Source organism: Natrix helvetica (assembly GCF_964273705.1).
Source record: "Natrix helvetica genome assembly, chromosome: 1".
NCBI lineage: Eukaryota > Metazoa > Chordata > Lepidosauria > Squamata > Natricidae > Natrix > Natrix helvetica.
In genome coordinates, this window is record NC_138548.1 from 14,644,758 (window position 1) to 14,659,530 (window position 14,773).

General features: G+C 43.7%; 1 protein-coding gene across 10 annotated transcripts in view; it reads left to right on the forward strand.

The window, feature by feature from the left end:
* GATAD2A (GATA zinc finger domain containing 2A) overlaps nt 1–14,773 on the forward strand; it is a 125,405-nt gene that overhangs the window by 81,726 nt on the left and 28,906 nt on the right. For 7 of the 10 annotated variants that reach the window (XM_081958977.1, XM_081958973.1, XM_081958978.1 and 4 more), the window contains one exon: nt 3,740–4,017. The exons of the other annotated variants lie outside the window; for them this stretch is intronic. In XM_081958977.1, coding sequence (XP_081815103.1) covers nt 3,749–4,017 — 269 coding nt within the window. In that variant the 5' untranslated portion in view covers nt 3,740–3,748. The remainder of the gene's footprint in view (nt 1–3,739; nt 4,018–14,773) is intronic. 10 annotated transcript variants of the gene reach the window in all.

Below are 14,773 nucleotides of genomic sequence, written 5' to 3' on the forward strand. Positions count from 1 at the left end.
AGAATGGAATAACAGAGTTGGAAGGGACCTTGGAGGTCTTCTAGTCCAACCCCCTGCTCAGGCAGGAAACCCTATACCATTTCAGACAAATGGTTGTCCAATAACCAAACAGGCTGAGTTCCTACAAGATCAAAGATGGAGGGCTGGCATGTCTCTGTGAGTGATATTTCAAAAGATGGAAGGACACAGATAGACAGACAGATAGAAGGAAGCCCTCTGAGGGTATTTAGTTTTGCTGGCTGGGAAATTCTGGGAGTTGAAGTCCGCCAGGCTTAAAGTTGCCAAGGTTGGAGACCCCTGGTCAAGGAGAAAGCCTTTTCTGACATAGTTCCTGCGCTCTGGAACATCTTGCCGCTGTGAGATCAGCCATTACTCTTTGGCCTTCTAGAAAGGCCTTAAAACGTGTCTCTGTTGTATCTTCATTTCACATTGGGGACTCAAGAATATTGTAGTGCAGGGGTGTCCAACTTCCAGAATTCCCCAGCCAGCTCTGGCAATTGAGTGTACAGGGAAACAGGTCTTAAAAGTTGCCAAGGTTCAACACCCCTGTTGTATATGAATCCAACCAGTATAATAATACAATATTGAAAGCAGTGGACCAATGAGGCAGCTTCCATTGATCCCATGCTACATTTGTTCTTCAAAATTAAGAGGTCATTTATAAACCAGCAATGTAAAATAGCAGCTGCCAGTTATTTAGCTGGTGTTGACCTCCATTCATCTAAAGTTCTTTCTAAGAACCTGGAATATCAAAATATATCAGCATGTTGTTATGTATAGATCCAAGTAATTGACTTTTTTGACTTTTGTAATTGACAGATGGAAATTTTGTCAATGCACACATTATGAGTATTATTATTTGGGTTTTTCCTGCCCAAAATCTTGGTTTAGTTTTTCGAATAGAATAGAATAGAATTCTTTATTGGCCTAGTGTGACTGCACACACAAGGAATTTGGCTTTGGTGTGTATGCTCTCAGTATACACAAAAGAAAAGATACATTTGTCATGAATCAAAAGGCACAACACTTAATGATAGCCATAGGGTACAAATAAGCAATCAAATCATACTAGGAAGCAATCAATATAAATCGTAAGAATACAAGCAACAAAGTTACAGTCATACAGTCAGAAGTGGGAGGAGATGGGTGTTAGTAACAGGAATGCAGACTTAGTATATAGTTTAACAGCGGGAATTAGCTGTTTAGCAGAGTGATGGCATTGGGGAAAAAATGTCTTTGTGTCTAGTTGTTCTGGGGTGCAGTGCTCTATAGCCATGATGGTGAACTTATGGCACGCGGAGCCATATCTGAGGGCACGCAAGGCGTTGCCCTATGTCAGCTCCAGCGTGCATGCAAGCGCTGGCCAGCTGATTTTCAGCCTTCTGGAGGGCAGCGGGAGGCCGTTTTCGCCCTCCTCAGCTTCAGGAAAGCTTCTGGAGCCTGTGGATGGTGAAAAACAGGCCGAATGGACCTACCGGAAGTTTGGAAATGAAACTGAAGCCAGAGGCGCATGCGCAGGGGGGAACGTGGGTGGGAGGGTTTGTGCGTGCATGCGTGGGGGGAGGGCATTGCATTATGGGTGTGGCTACACATGTGCGCCCTTTTGGCACCCCAGCAGAAAAACGTTCGGCATCACTGCTCTATAGCATCGTTTTGAGGGTAGAAGTTGAAACAATTTATGTCCAGGATGTGAGGAGTCTGTAAATATTTTCACAGTGGTGCAGTATACAAGTCTTTCATTTCTGGAAACATTTGGGGAAGAACCCCCCCCCCACCTGTCTGAAACCAGGTGCCAGTCAATTTTGACAAGCTTGAGCTCTGCAGACAAATGGCCAGAGAGGAGGGCAGGTGGGGAACTGACAACTGGAACCAATTCCTAACAGACATATTTATCTGACTTCTGCCACATGGGACCTGTGTAGCAGTTGCAAACTAAAAAGCACTACAATATCCCGTCTGCTGAAGCAGGCCCACACTAACTAACCTTGTGGCCATATGATGGTTAAATTAAATAAATGTAGGTTTTCCTCACATATTTTTCCCTCAGAGAGTCCAATCGTCAATGGACAAAGAGACTTTCTGTATTCCCAGGGTGTTACAGCCTGAAGCCTTCAAAAGCCCTCAAAATACATTCGCTCCAAACCGAGATTCCCTTCAGGATGCTTTTGCTGAATTGTTACAGATAGGGGGGAAAAATAATGATTTTGTTTCAGCAGGTTGTTAGCCTTATGGTGAGGTGTGGATTTTTTTGAGGAGGGGAGATATGGAGAATTTGAAGAGAGCAAAGACTATCATGGAGTGAAAACTCAAAACTGAAATGTCTTGATAGTAAAAGCCACTTGGCTTCTTCGTTTTGGAATTTTTTCTCCAGAAATGTCCTCTTTTACTTCCCAAGGCTTTTTTCTTTCTCCCTCTCTTAGGCCTTCCTCTAGTTTTTCTCATAGTTGCATTGAGAAAGTTGCTCTGCCTTTGCCAACTATTTCCCCCCCACCCCACCCCCAAAGCAATGTCTCTCTGCCCTTTTCCTCTGCCCCCTTCCCTGCTTCTAATTCTGAATTGGATCTTTTTTTCCCTTTTTGGCTTTAAAAATTATTTTTTAAAAAAGATCCCCCCCCCGCCCCTTTCAAAGTGGCTTTCCCTGGCAAAGTGGTGTCCCGGCAGCCATGGCTGCTGCGCTGGTGTCAAAGCGCGCTGCCCCTTTAAGAGGAGCAGAGGGGATGGTCCCCAGGACTTCTGTTGTGGAATGCCAGCTGCGGCAGATGCCGCAGCCGCACACACGCCAGCGCTGCAAGATGGTGCCTCCGCTAGGGTTAACGACACTTTGCTTGTTGTCTGGAACCAGTTCAGACCGGTTTTCTGGAAAGTGCTTTGTGTCTCCGACTGAATCCTGGGAAAGGGTCATGTGTAGATCCAGTGATGTCATGGGATCACAAACTGACTCAGCTCTCCTCCCCCCACCCCCATCAGATATGTGTGCTCCTTGCAGGTAGGGCTGGGGAGGCTTGGTCAGAAGCAGGCCTCTCTCTCCAGTGCATGTTCCCTCCTCCAAACAAAACTTTTTTTAAGCCCCTTTCCCTTCAAAATCTCTTCCCACCCCTCCCCCGGATTCCCACCTGAATTCCCAAGGATCCGGAGCACTTTCAGAACAGACTTAAAGGGTTGGGATGGGAAGAGTTTACCCAGCTGCTGGTTTTTAAGGAGCTTTGCCGAATCAAGTGCCTTATTTTTCAGCACCAGCTTAAAAGTTTCTCCTTTTTAGCCAGGAAGAGTTGATGGGGCAGCCGGGTATCGGGGTGGGTGGGTGGGGGAGCCACCCCCTCCCCTCCGACCTTCTTAAATAGGAGAGGACTTTTTTCACAGAACTCTGGAACACTTCACTAGAAATAAAACTTTAAAAGACAATCGGGTATCTAAAACGATAAGAAAAGCAAGCTGCGTTGTCAGAAGGAAATGCTCTGGATTTCCTATGGGAAGTTAGGCATACTTGCACCTGTTCGCGCCCCCCCCCCCCGCCCAAAAAAACCCTCTCCAGTCTTGGCTTTTGATTCTTTGATTTCCACTCCAGGATGTGATGGGGGATGGGGAGTGTGAGTATAGGATCGGAGCTGAACAACTTCATTTGCCGTATATATGGCACCTGGTTGGTGTAGTGAACATATTCTCATTCTCTCTCTCTCTCTCTCTCTTTCTCTTTTTCTCTCTCCCTCCCCTCCTCCACCTCTTTGTGCTCCTCTTCCAGAGCACCATAATGACGGAGGAAGCTTGCAGGACACGAAGCCAAAAGCGAGCACTTGAACGGGAAGTCACCCAAAACGACGTGGACTGTAAAAAAATGAAAATGGACAAAGGGCTTTTGGGGGGCCCCGAGGGCAACTCCGAAGGGGGGGACCTTAAGCTAAAGACTGACTCTGGATCTAGTAAAGTCCAAGGATTATTAAAAGGAGGGGAGATGAAAGCAACCATCAGAGTGGAAGTTCAGACGGGGGATGAGCCGGTGGATATGAGCACCTCAAAAAGGTAAGCAGTCCTAAAATGAGTTTTAGGAAGCAAGTGGACGTGCCTCTCATTCACTTGTCCAGGTATATTTGAGGGGGGAGGGGACAGAAAATGTTCTGGCATATAGTAGAAATTTTAAAAAAGCAGGAAATTGAAGGGAACATCTGATTCACCATGGTATCGGTGGAACTCCTTGCCACATCATCTTTTTTTTTTTTTTAGCTAGATTGGTTTAATATTTGCTCCGCTATTGAGTTTTAACAATCCTAATTCTTTAGGGTTGTTTTTCCCAACAGCATTTCTTCTGGAACTGCTGTTGATTCAACTGCTTTTGCTCATGCAGTTAACCAAGCACATGGGCTCCTGTGTTGGGAAACACTGGGGAGAAATGAATGAGGACTGGGGTGTGTATCTGGAGAAATGAAAGATTGAAGTGGCGTGCCAAGCCGGTTTGAAAGGGGACCTGAAGGAGCCTTCTGGAGGAGGGGTGGGCAGGAGGACTTCTGATGGCTATTTGCTGATTCCAATTGCCGCATAGTGGAACTTCAGACCCGGTTTGCTTTGGCATTTCAGAAGCTGGGGGATCAAACAGGATTGGATGTTGTTCTTGTACTCAAGGGGTGGAAAACTACGGGCCCTTTATGACTTTGCAGACTACAACTCCCAGAATTCCTGAGCCAGCCAGGAGTTGAAGTCCACAAGTCATAAAGGGTCCATAGTTCCCCACCTCTGTTGCACCTGGAAAGTTTCATAGGAGTTTCTGACTACTTGTTGTCACCAAATATCTAATTATAAATTGGCCTGCAAGACCCTACCCGAAGAGATTGTTTCTACCTAGGATTCTTTGATAAAATAGGGGGGGGGGGGAATAGTAATAGCATTAGTAAACAATTCAAGTAGTAAATAGTAAATAATTCAAGCAATAAGGAAATATTATTTGTAATTAATCACCCTGAACAGTTGCAGTTGCCAATCTCTTCCTTGCCTCATCCCCCCCCCCCAAATTAATTTGTGCATTATCTGGGTACCATTGCATGATAAACCTGCTCATTGTAGGAGTTACAGGTAGTCCTCAACTTACGACCACAGTTGGGAACCAGTATTCCGTTACTAACAACAGGGTTGTTAACCGAATCGTACCAAATTTTAAAAACCTTTTTTTGCCATAGTTTTTAAGCGAAACACTGCTGTTAAGTGAATCACATGGTCGTTAAGCAAATCTTGCTTCCCCTCCATTGACTTGTCAGGACCCAGCCTGGAAGGGCTCAAATTCCAATCATGTTACCCCAGCTCACTGCAACCATCATAAATATATGCCAGTTACCAGGCACCCAAATTTTGACCACATAACCATGGGGTTGCTGTTACAGTCATAAGTGCAAGGACCAGACATAACTTTTTTCAGTGTTTTTTCACAAATTCAGACGCTTGGCTACTGGTTCATAGTTATGACGGTTGCAGTGTCCTGGAATCACCTTTTGCCACCGTCTGACAAGCAAAGGAGTATTTTTAAATTTCACGGGTTGGTCTTAGGCTAAGTTTTTAATTTTTATTTATTTAAAGTTTAATTCGATTTTAATTATATTTATTATTATTTGTATGGTTTTTAATTTGGTACCTGTACACCGCCCTGAGTCCCTTTGGGGAGAGGGGACGGTCTAGAAATCAAATCAAATAAATAAATAAATAAATAAATAAATAAATAAAGGCAATGGGGAAGCCAGATTCACTTAAAAACCTTGTTACTAATTTAACAACTGCAGTGATTCATTTAATTGTGGCAAGAAAAGTCTTAAAATGGGGCAAAGCTCACTTAGCAACTGACTACTTTAGCAGAAAATTTGAGCTTAATTGTGGTCGTACATCAAGGACTACCTATATATTGCTCAGAGCCAAGAGGAATACATAATACCTTTTATTTAATCAATCAATCCTGTCTTTATTATTTTTTATAAATACTTCAACTACTGGCAACTAATCTTTCTTCCTCATGCCTAAGCCGGACTAGAATTGACAGTTTCCTACTTTCCAGACTTGCTTTAACCATTAGGCCAAAGTGGCTCTCTATATAGCATCACTGTGGATTGGAGATTTACAATTTGGTGTAAAATGACAAATAGATTTGTAAGATGGACTTACCTAGAGAGCCAACACTTGATTCCAACTTACTTGAGTGATTTGGACCCTAAACCCTCTGGCAGAAATCTTGAAGACAAACTGACTATGATAGTTTAGGAGGGAATGGTGTCTTGAATTCCTCGGAAAAACAATGGAACTTAAATGAAGATTAATGAATTAATTAATGGACACTGACAAACGCAGTGAGAAATTCCACTCAATGCACTGAGAAGAAAATTAAATAATATATGTAGTCCTCGATTTATGACCACAATTGAGCCCAAAATTTCTGTGGCTAAATGAGACATTTGGTAAGTGAGTTTTGCCTCATTTCACAACCTTTCTTGCCACAGTTGTTAAGTGAATCACTGCGGTTGTTACACTATTGACATGGTTGTTGAGTGATACAGGGTTGAATTTGCTTGTTAAAAAGTTGCAAATGGTAATCACATGACCCTGGGACACTGCAACCGCCATAAAAATGAGTCCATCGCCAAGCATACGAATTTTGATCACGTGACTGGGGGGATGTTGCAATGGTCGTAAGTACGAAAAATGGTCATAAGTCACTCGTTTCAATGCCATTGTAATTTTGAACAGTCATTAAATGAACCGTTGTAATTCGAGGGCTACCTGTATTTTTTGGGGGGGAGGGGGGAGAGTTTCAATTGAACATGTATGTATGTATGTGTGTATGTATGTGTGTATATATATATATTTGTGTTACAACCCCTGGTATGCCTAAATATGGGAGGAAGGTCACTACTCCCTCTTTAGGGAATAGGAGGCTAAGACTCCTGCCTAAGATATAATACAGCCCAGGTTCAAATCCCAGTAAGGGTATGGCTAGCTGATGAGAGCTAATTAGCTCGAAATAGATCTATACTAGTCTCCCTTTATTTATTTATCAGTACAAATACAACATTATATGTGTGTGTGTGTGTGTGTGTGTGTGTGTGTATGGAGGGAGGGAGGGAGGGGGAGAGAGAGAGAGAGAGAGAGAGAGGGAGGGAGGGAGGGAGGGAGGGAGAGAGAGCACTTTTAGCCATTCAGAAACAAAAACATCTATTTCTAAAGTAATACTGAGTATTGGGGACGTCTGTATTGTTTGGACAGTGGTTGGTGGCAGAGGTAGGTTCCTACTGGTTCTTACCAGTTCGGCCGAATAGGTAGTAACTGGGCCTGCCACGCCCCAAACCAGTTGTCTAGGTGGCGCTGTAGGTGCTGCCATCTTGTTTTTGTACTACACATGTCCACATAGCGCACATCAAGCAAGTCCCTGAGCGAACCAGCAGTAGCTGCAGCCGGTCCTACCTCTGGGTCATTTTTTTCATCAAGCAAAGCAAAGGAAAGCCAAAGATATTTTCTATTTTGTTAGGTGTTAAACAAAAAAAAGCAATTCATTCTAACTCTGAAAGATTACGAAGAATGTTAATAACTTGATGTAGACCAGCAGTCACCAACTGCTGGTCCGTGGACCACTGGTGGTCCGCGAGAAAATTTTGGTGGTCCGCAGAAAAATTATTTGCATTTTTATATTGCACTAAATCGGAGGTCCTCAAACTACGGCCCCTGGGCTGGATACATGCAATGAACGCTTGTGTTGCTGCAGAGAGTCTCCCCCTTCTGGGTCTTTTTTGCGGATCAGAGGGGGGCATAAATTCCGACTTGGGCTCTGCTTCAGCCTCCTGGTGTGGGGCTTTGGGCGAAAGCTGGAGGGAAGCGCTGCTGGTGGCGAACAGCCAGAAGGTCTCGTTCCAGTGGGACTGCGTCATGGCTTGGAACGGGCTGACCATCTCAGCCCAGTAAGCCTCCAGGGCCGGTACGCAGCCTTGCCATTCCCGCAGGTCTTCCCTCTGCTTGAAATGCCTATGCTCGTAGTCCTCAGTGAGGTGCTTCCGCTGAACCTCCTCAGTCAGATCCACTTTGAACTGAGCCAGCTGTTTTGCCAACTCTTTCTCGTGGTGGCTGCTTAGCTCCAACAATTTTTTCCTGTTGGGGCCCCTAGGATCCTGGGCGGGCAGGCAAGGAGTGGCTGGGAGGGGTGGGGCGAGTAGAGGCTGGCGAGGTGCCCCTCAACATGAGTGACATCAAGTTGGCCATACCCACCCAGTCACATGATCACCTAGCCACGCCCACCCAGCTGGTCATTAGGCAGATCATATTTGTGGTCCGTGGGATTTAAAATTGTGAATTTAGTGGTACCTGAGGTCCAAAGCTTTGAGGACCCCTGATGTAGGCCACTGTCCTCTATGGTGGCTCTTAGGCTTGACCATGTCACAAAGGCCCACAGTGGCCCCCGTAAGGCATTTTGATAGTGTCCCCACTGGGCTTTAAATTTTACCTGTCCCTTTACGCCAGCACCTGCTGACACTTCAGTTTCTAGCAGGGATGTTGCAACCACCAGCTTTTCTATCACACTTTTGATGGACTTACCTTGTGGCTGTGTTTCGCAGCAATCTAATGAGCAAGGAGCCATTCTGGCTGGGAACTGAACGAACTGCAGTCCCAGCACATTTAAAGTGGGGATTCCAAGGTACAAAACGTGCATTCCCTTAAGCAGTGCTCAGTCCTATAGGCCTCTACTTAATAATCTATTCACATATAATGTTGCCCAAAGAGTGGGGGCTTTTGAGGGGGCCATACTGCCCAATGGGACGCAGTGGCTAAGACGCTGAGCTTGTCGATCAGAAAAGTCGGCTGTCCGAATCCCTAGCGCCGCGTAACGGAGTGAGCTCCGGTTACTTGTCCCAGCTTCTGCCAACCTAGCAGTTTGAAAGCATGTAAAATGCAAGTAGAAAAATAGGAGCCACCTTAAGTGGGAAGGTAACAGCATTCCATGCGCTTTCGGCATTTAGTCATGATGACCACATGACCATGGAGACATCTTTGGACAGTGCTGGCTCTTCGGCTTTGAAACAGAGATGAGCACCGTCCCCCTAGAGTCGGGAACGATTAGCATATATGTGCAAGGGGAACCTTTACCTTTACTGCCCAATTATAAAAAGCTTAATGATCAAGGTTATAGATAATCCTCGACTTACGACCACAATTGGGTTCATAATTTCCTGTAGGAAATGACCAGGCTGAGTCCAAGGGAAGAGCCAAAAGCGTCATAAGTCACAAGTCCCTTCGCACCCGTAAGAGATCTAAGTCCAGCCAACCTTGAATAACTGCCTTATCTTTCCCGCATTTCTCTTAATGGTCAGTTGGCCAGATTCTTGTAGAGAGCTTAAGCTTGCAACAAATCTTTATATACTCACTTGAACTGCCCTAATCTCCTGATTTCTCAGGCGCTTGATGTTTCAAAGTGGTGAGTCGCACCCAATTTTACGATCTTTTTGCCATAGTCATTAAGTTATTTAACTCTAGTTATAAAGTGAATCGCACATCCATTAAATGAATCTGGCTTCCCCCTTTGTCAGAAGCCAGCTGGGAAGGGTGCAAACGGTGATGATATGAACCTGGGGCATTGCAACCGTCGTAAATAAATGCTGAATTTTGATCACATGACTGTGGAAATGCTGCAACGGTTGTAAGTGCGAGGACACCAGGACATAAGTCACTTTTTTCCATGCCATAAACTTTGAACGCTCACTAAATAAATGGCTATATGTGTGAAGGGCTACCTGTATAGCTGCTTTTCTTTCAACATTTTAACCTAAGGATAAAAGAGCCAATGCAGATTTTGTATTGATGGGGGGGACAGTGAGCTCTGATTGGGGTCTTGGTTTTATGAATCGTACATGAGTTTGGGCCACTTCAGGTCTGTTACCCTAAAAAGGCCTTCTAAAATATCTCACACTAGCCAGTCCGTGTTTGACAGTCGGAATTTTAAATAATTCCATTGGAATTAAAAATGGGGATACTTGATCAACCTGTTCTTCTGGGTAGGCAGGTTATGCTGATGAAGCACATATAGATATAAATATATATATATATAGTGTGTGTGTTTGTATCATCCCACCCCACCCTCCAGCTACTTTTCATTATGCACAATTTTATCTTGTGCTGGATGTGCCTCTGATTTTTGGAGGAAGGGAAGGATGGCAGAGTGGTTTTTCTTTTCTTTTTTTTTCCTTTTTGCTTCCTGTTTGCAAATAAGTTATCTCCTTCCTCTTTTTGTTTATTTGAAGTGGAGGCGTTCAGATTTTTCCTGGTGGGTGTGTAGAAAAGTTTTCCAAGTGGCCCACATTTTCCATGGGTGTTTTACGTTGTAGATGTGTAGGAGCCTGTGTATTATTGGTATATGTGAGGAACACCCCGGAAGTGGAGATCAGGTAGCTTTGCATAGCAGTTTGTGGGAATTTGTTGCTTTCAAGTGCTACTTCTTTTCTTTTTCTGAAGACCTCTGGGTAGCCAGGGTGGAAAGGAGGAAGCGTTGCAAAATGGACCTGCACTCTTATCAGAAAGAGCTGCTAATGCAATGCTAAGGTGATGCTAAACATACAATTCAGTTTCCTGATAACCTTTTATTTGAGAAAGTTGCCAAGATATATTTGAAACTGTGTGGGCACCATTTGATGAAATCTCAGAGGCAAAATGCTGTTTGTATTACTGGTTTAACAACTTGAGTCTTTTTCTTCCCCTCCCCCCCCCCCCACTCCACCTCACTTATTTCTGTTGTTTCTCTTAAGATTCTAGTCAAGAGAAGGAAAATCCATAGTTCTAAAAGTAGCTAAACTACAGTTCCCAACAACCTTAGCTTCCATGGCCCTAGAGGTGAGGTGTAACTCAGCAATATCCATCCTTTTTTTTTTGTAGTCATGTTTGACTTGAAAGGGTTGCTAATGCACGTAAACCTTACTTAGCAACCACAATTGGGACCAGCAATTCTCTACCAGCCAGAATTACTACGTGGAAAGTCATGGGAGCAAGACAGATTTATGATGTTGCTTCCTCTTTGGTCATTAACCAAAATGATCTGATCACTAAGTGGAAAAACATATAACTACAGCTTCTTAATTCTGCCTTCCGTAATTAACTTTGCTTGTCGCAAGCTGGGTGTGAAGTAGGCACATGATGATCACGGGACTCCACAATGGTCATAAATGTGAGGATTAGTCGCAAAGTTGTTTTTGAGCACCAACGTATCTCCAAGCTGTGATTGCATAAGGCAGTTGGTAAGCAAGGACTCCTTGTCTTACTCCTTGAGTTATCACCACAACTTAGCCCAAAATTTGTGTTCCTAAGTAAAACATCGGTTTAAGTGACTTTGCCCCATTTTGCAACTTTTCTTGCCACAGTTGTTAAGTGAATCAGTGCATTTTGTTAAGTTAGTAACATGGTTGTTAAGTGAATCTGGATTTCCCCATTGACTTTGCTGGTCAGAAGGTCGCAAAAGCTGGTCACGTGACTCCAGGACACGGCTTGGAACATGAACCCCTTTGCCGAGCACCTGTATTTTGATCACGTGACCATGGGGATGCTGCAATGACCGTAAGTGTGAAAAACGGCCATAAGTCACTTTTTTTCAATGCCGTCGTTACTTTGACGGTCACCAAATGTCCCGTTGCATGTCGAGGCTTCCCTGTACTAAAATGTTGGCTAAAATCTCTTGAGGATGAAGATAAAAAGTTTTCTAGTGATTGGAAATAGGCAGCTCTGCAGAGGCCCCTCCCCAGAAGAAAAGAAAAGAAAAAGACGACCAGCATAAATTATGCAATATAGCTGATTATCATGTTAGGTTGCTAAGTTAGCATGAGATATTGGTTGCAACATCCAGCTTGGTGCAAGATATTAATTCACTCCATATCCACATATCCTAACTGAGCGGCTGGCATGTGCCAGGATATGGGGCTAGTTTTCACCACTTCGTACGCCCGGAAGTCACTATCCGTTCCAAAGTGGCGAGGCAGGGCTTCGTTGCGACTCTTTGTTCTGGCGATTTGAGTCAGGCAAATTAAAATAACAGCAAGGAGGAGGAGCGTCAGTTCAGCTGCTCCCTGAATCGGAGTGGACATCTTGCTGAGACCTGGCCCCCAGACAATGCATACCCACCCCTCAAGCTAAGCATTCGTAAATGATGCTTCTAGTGTTCCAGCCGACGCAAGTCAGAGATTCTGTAGCCTTCCCCTTTTTTTATTCTGCTTCTTGTAGCCAGGGGTAGATCTCTCTATATAGATGTGGGGGTCTGTTTAACTGTCTTGCTTAAGAGCACAAGTTCAGCTTCACAAACTGGACTTCCTAGAATTATCACATTGTCCTCCGGCTGATTGTTAAGGAATCGGCTGAGAATGCAGATAGTGGGGGGTTCATATGCACCCTAATTTTCTCCTGAGTCAAAGGCGAGAGATCTATGTGCCTCTTCACTTGTTTTTGTTTTTGTTTGAAAGGCTCCAACATTAACCATAGCAAATAGCTTGGAATGATATTAGAACTATTCTTAAAAGTAATGACAGATGTAGGGGGCTGAAACATTCTTGCTTTGTTGTTATATCTATTCTTTTTTGTTTGCTTAAAACTCAAATATGCATCGTGTTTCTGTCTCCTTGCCCCCCTCCCCCACCCCTAAATTGGTGTTTTGTTTTGTTTTACTAAAAAAAAGTGAGCAAATCTTTGACAAAAAGGTTGATAAGATATCTCTGGAAAATACAGCACTATTTTCCCTTGACAATGCATCATCAAGCCCATGTCCATTCTTAGCGATTACATACGTAGATTTTATCCATGAGGATCTGTCCCTAACTTGGTCCTCCAAGGTGCCCCCAGTGGTGATCACCCATCACCCTTGCTGAGGGTTGTGTCCTTTTTCCTTCACCTTTTTCAGAAAGCTAGGTTTTTGCATACCGGTAGTCCTTGATGTATGGCTGTAATCGAACACAAACTTTGGGTTGCTAAAAAAGGTTGTAAAATGAGTCACTTTAAGTGCATTGCTTCACTTTCTGACCTTTTTTGCAACTGTGAAGTGAATCACTGCAGTGATTACATGACTCCTGTGGTCATTACGTGAATATTAAAAGGTCAAGGTTCCCCTCGCACATATGTGCTAGTCGTTCCCAACTCTAGGGGCAGATGCTCATCTCCGTTTCAAAGCCGAAGAGCCAGCGCTGTCTGAAGACGTCTCTGTGATCAGATGGCCGGCATGACTAACTGCCGAAGGCGCATGGGACGCTGTTACCTTCCCACCAAAGGTGGTTCCTATTTTTCTACTTGCATTTTTACATGCTTTTGAACTGCTCAGTTGGCAGAAGCTGGAACAAGTAACAGGAGCTCACTCAGTTATGTGGTGCTAGGGATTCAAACCAGCAAACTGCCAACCTTTCTGATCAACAAGCTCAGCGTCTTAGCCACTGAGCCACCATGTCCCCTAACATAGCTTCTTCAATGTCTTTGCTTGTTGGAAGTTGGCTGGGAAGGTTACAAATGGTAATCATGTGCACCCAGGAACAGTGCAGTTGTCATAAATACATGCCAGGGGTCAAGTGCCTGGATTTTGGTCACGTTGACCATAGGGCTGCTGCAACAGTCATGTGAAAAATGGCCATAAGCCATTTTTTCAGTGGGTTATAACTTCAGACAATCACTAAACAAATGGTTGTTAAGGTGAGGGCTAGCAGTGGAGTTAGTCCTCAACTTGCAACCACAATTGAGCCCAAATTTTATGTTGAGTTAGGAATTTGTTAAGTGAGTTTTGCCCCATTTTACAACCTTGTCATACAGTAGTGGCCAAAATTGTGGAAACCTTTTGGGGAAAGTGTATTTTTGAGATTTGGCAGCTAATAATACCACCTTTTTTGGAGTCGTACCATAAAATTATATATCAATGGAAAGATAATTTAATCAGGAATGCAATGCAACAAAGTGTGTTCAGTTATCAGTATTCCGTGAAAAGTTATAGCCAAATATAGGCAGCAATAAAACCCAGTTAATAGAAGCAATCATTCAATCTTGGTTTCACATTATAACAGCTGCAGAACTAAAAGAATTGGTTCACTCCATGGGAAGACGCTGTAAGGCGGTAATTCATGCTAAAGGTTACCCAACTAAGTATTGAATAACATGGGGATAATTTTTGTATATCTCATTTTTTCCAATGGTGATAATTTTTGTACATCTCATTTTTTCTACGTTTCTCTCTTCTTCTTTATAACCGCTATTCTAATAGCAAATCCTTCATAAAAGTTATTGCATTACATTCTTGATTGAATTATCTTTTCCTTGATATACAATTTTATGGTACTACTCCCCCTAAAAAGTGGTGTTATTAGCCATCAGAGCTCAAAAATTCTGTACACTTCTCCCAAAAGTTTTCCACAATTTTGGCCACTACTGTAGCTGTTAAGTGAATCACTGCAGTTGTTAACAACATAGTTGTAAAGTGAATCTGACTTCCCTATTGGTTTTGCTGGTCAGGAGGTTGCCAAAGGTGACCCAAGGGCACTGCAATCGTCATAAATACGAGCCGGTTGCCAAGCATCTGTAATAAACTGCCGTAAGTGTGAAAAATCGTCATAAGCCACTTTTTTCAGTGCCGTTGTAACTTACGGTCACTAAACAAAAGATTTAAGGTCTTACGATTGCCTTTCACAGGGAGAAGAGGGTCTCCTTTGATTAGGGCAGAGATGGGGAACTATGGCCCCTTTATGACTTGTGGACTTCAATTCCCAGAATTCCTGAGCCAGCATGGTCGAAGTCCACAAGTCATAAAAGGGCCATA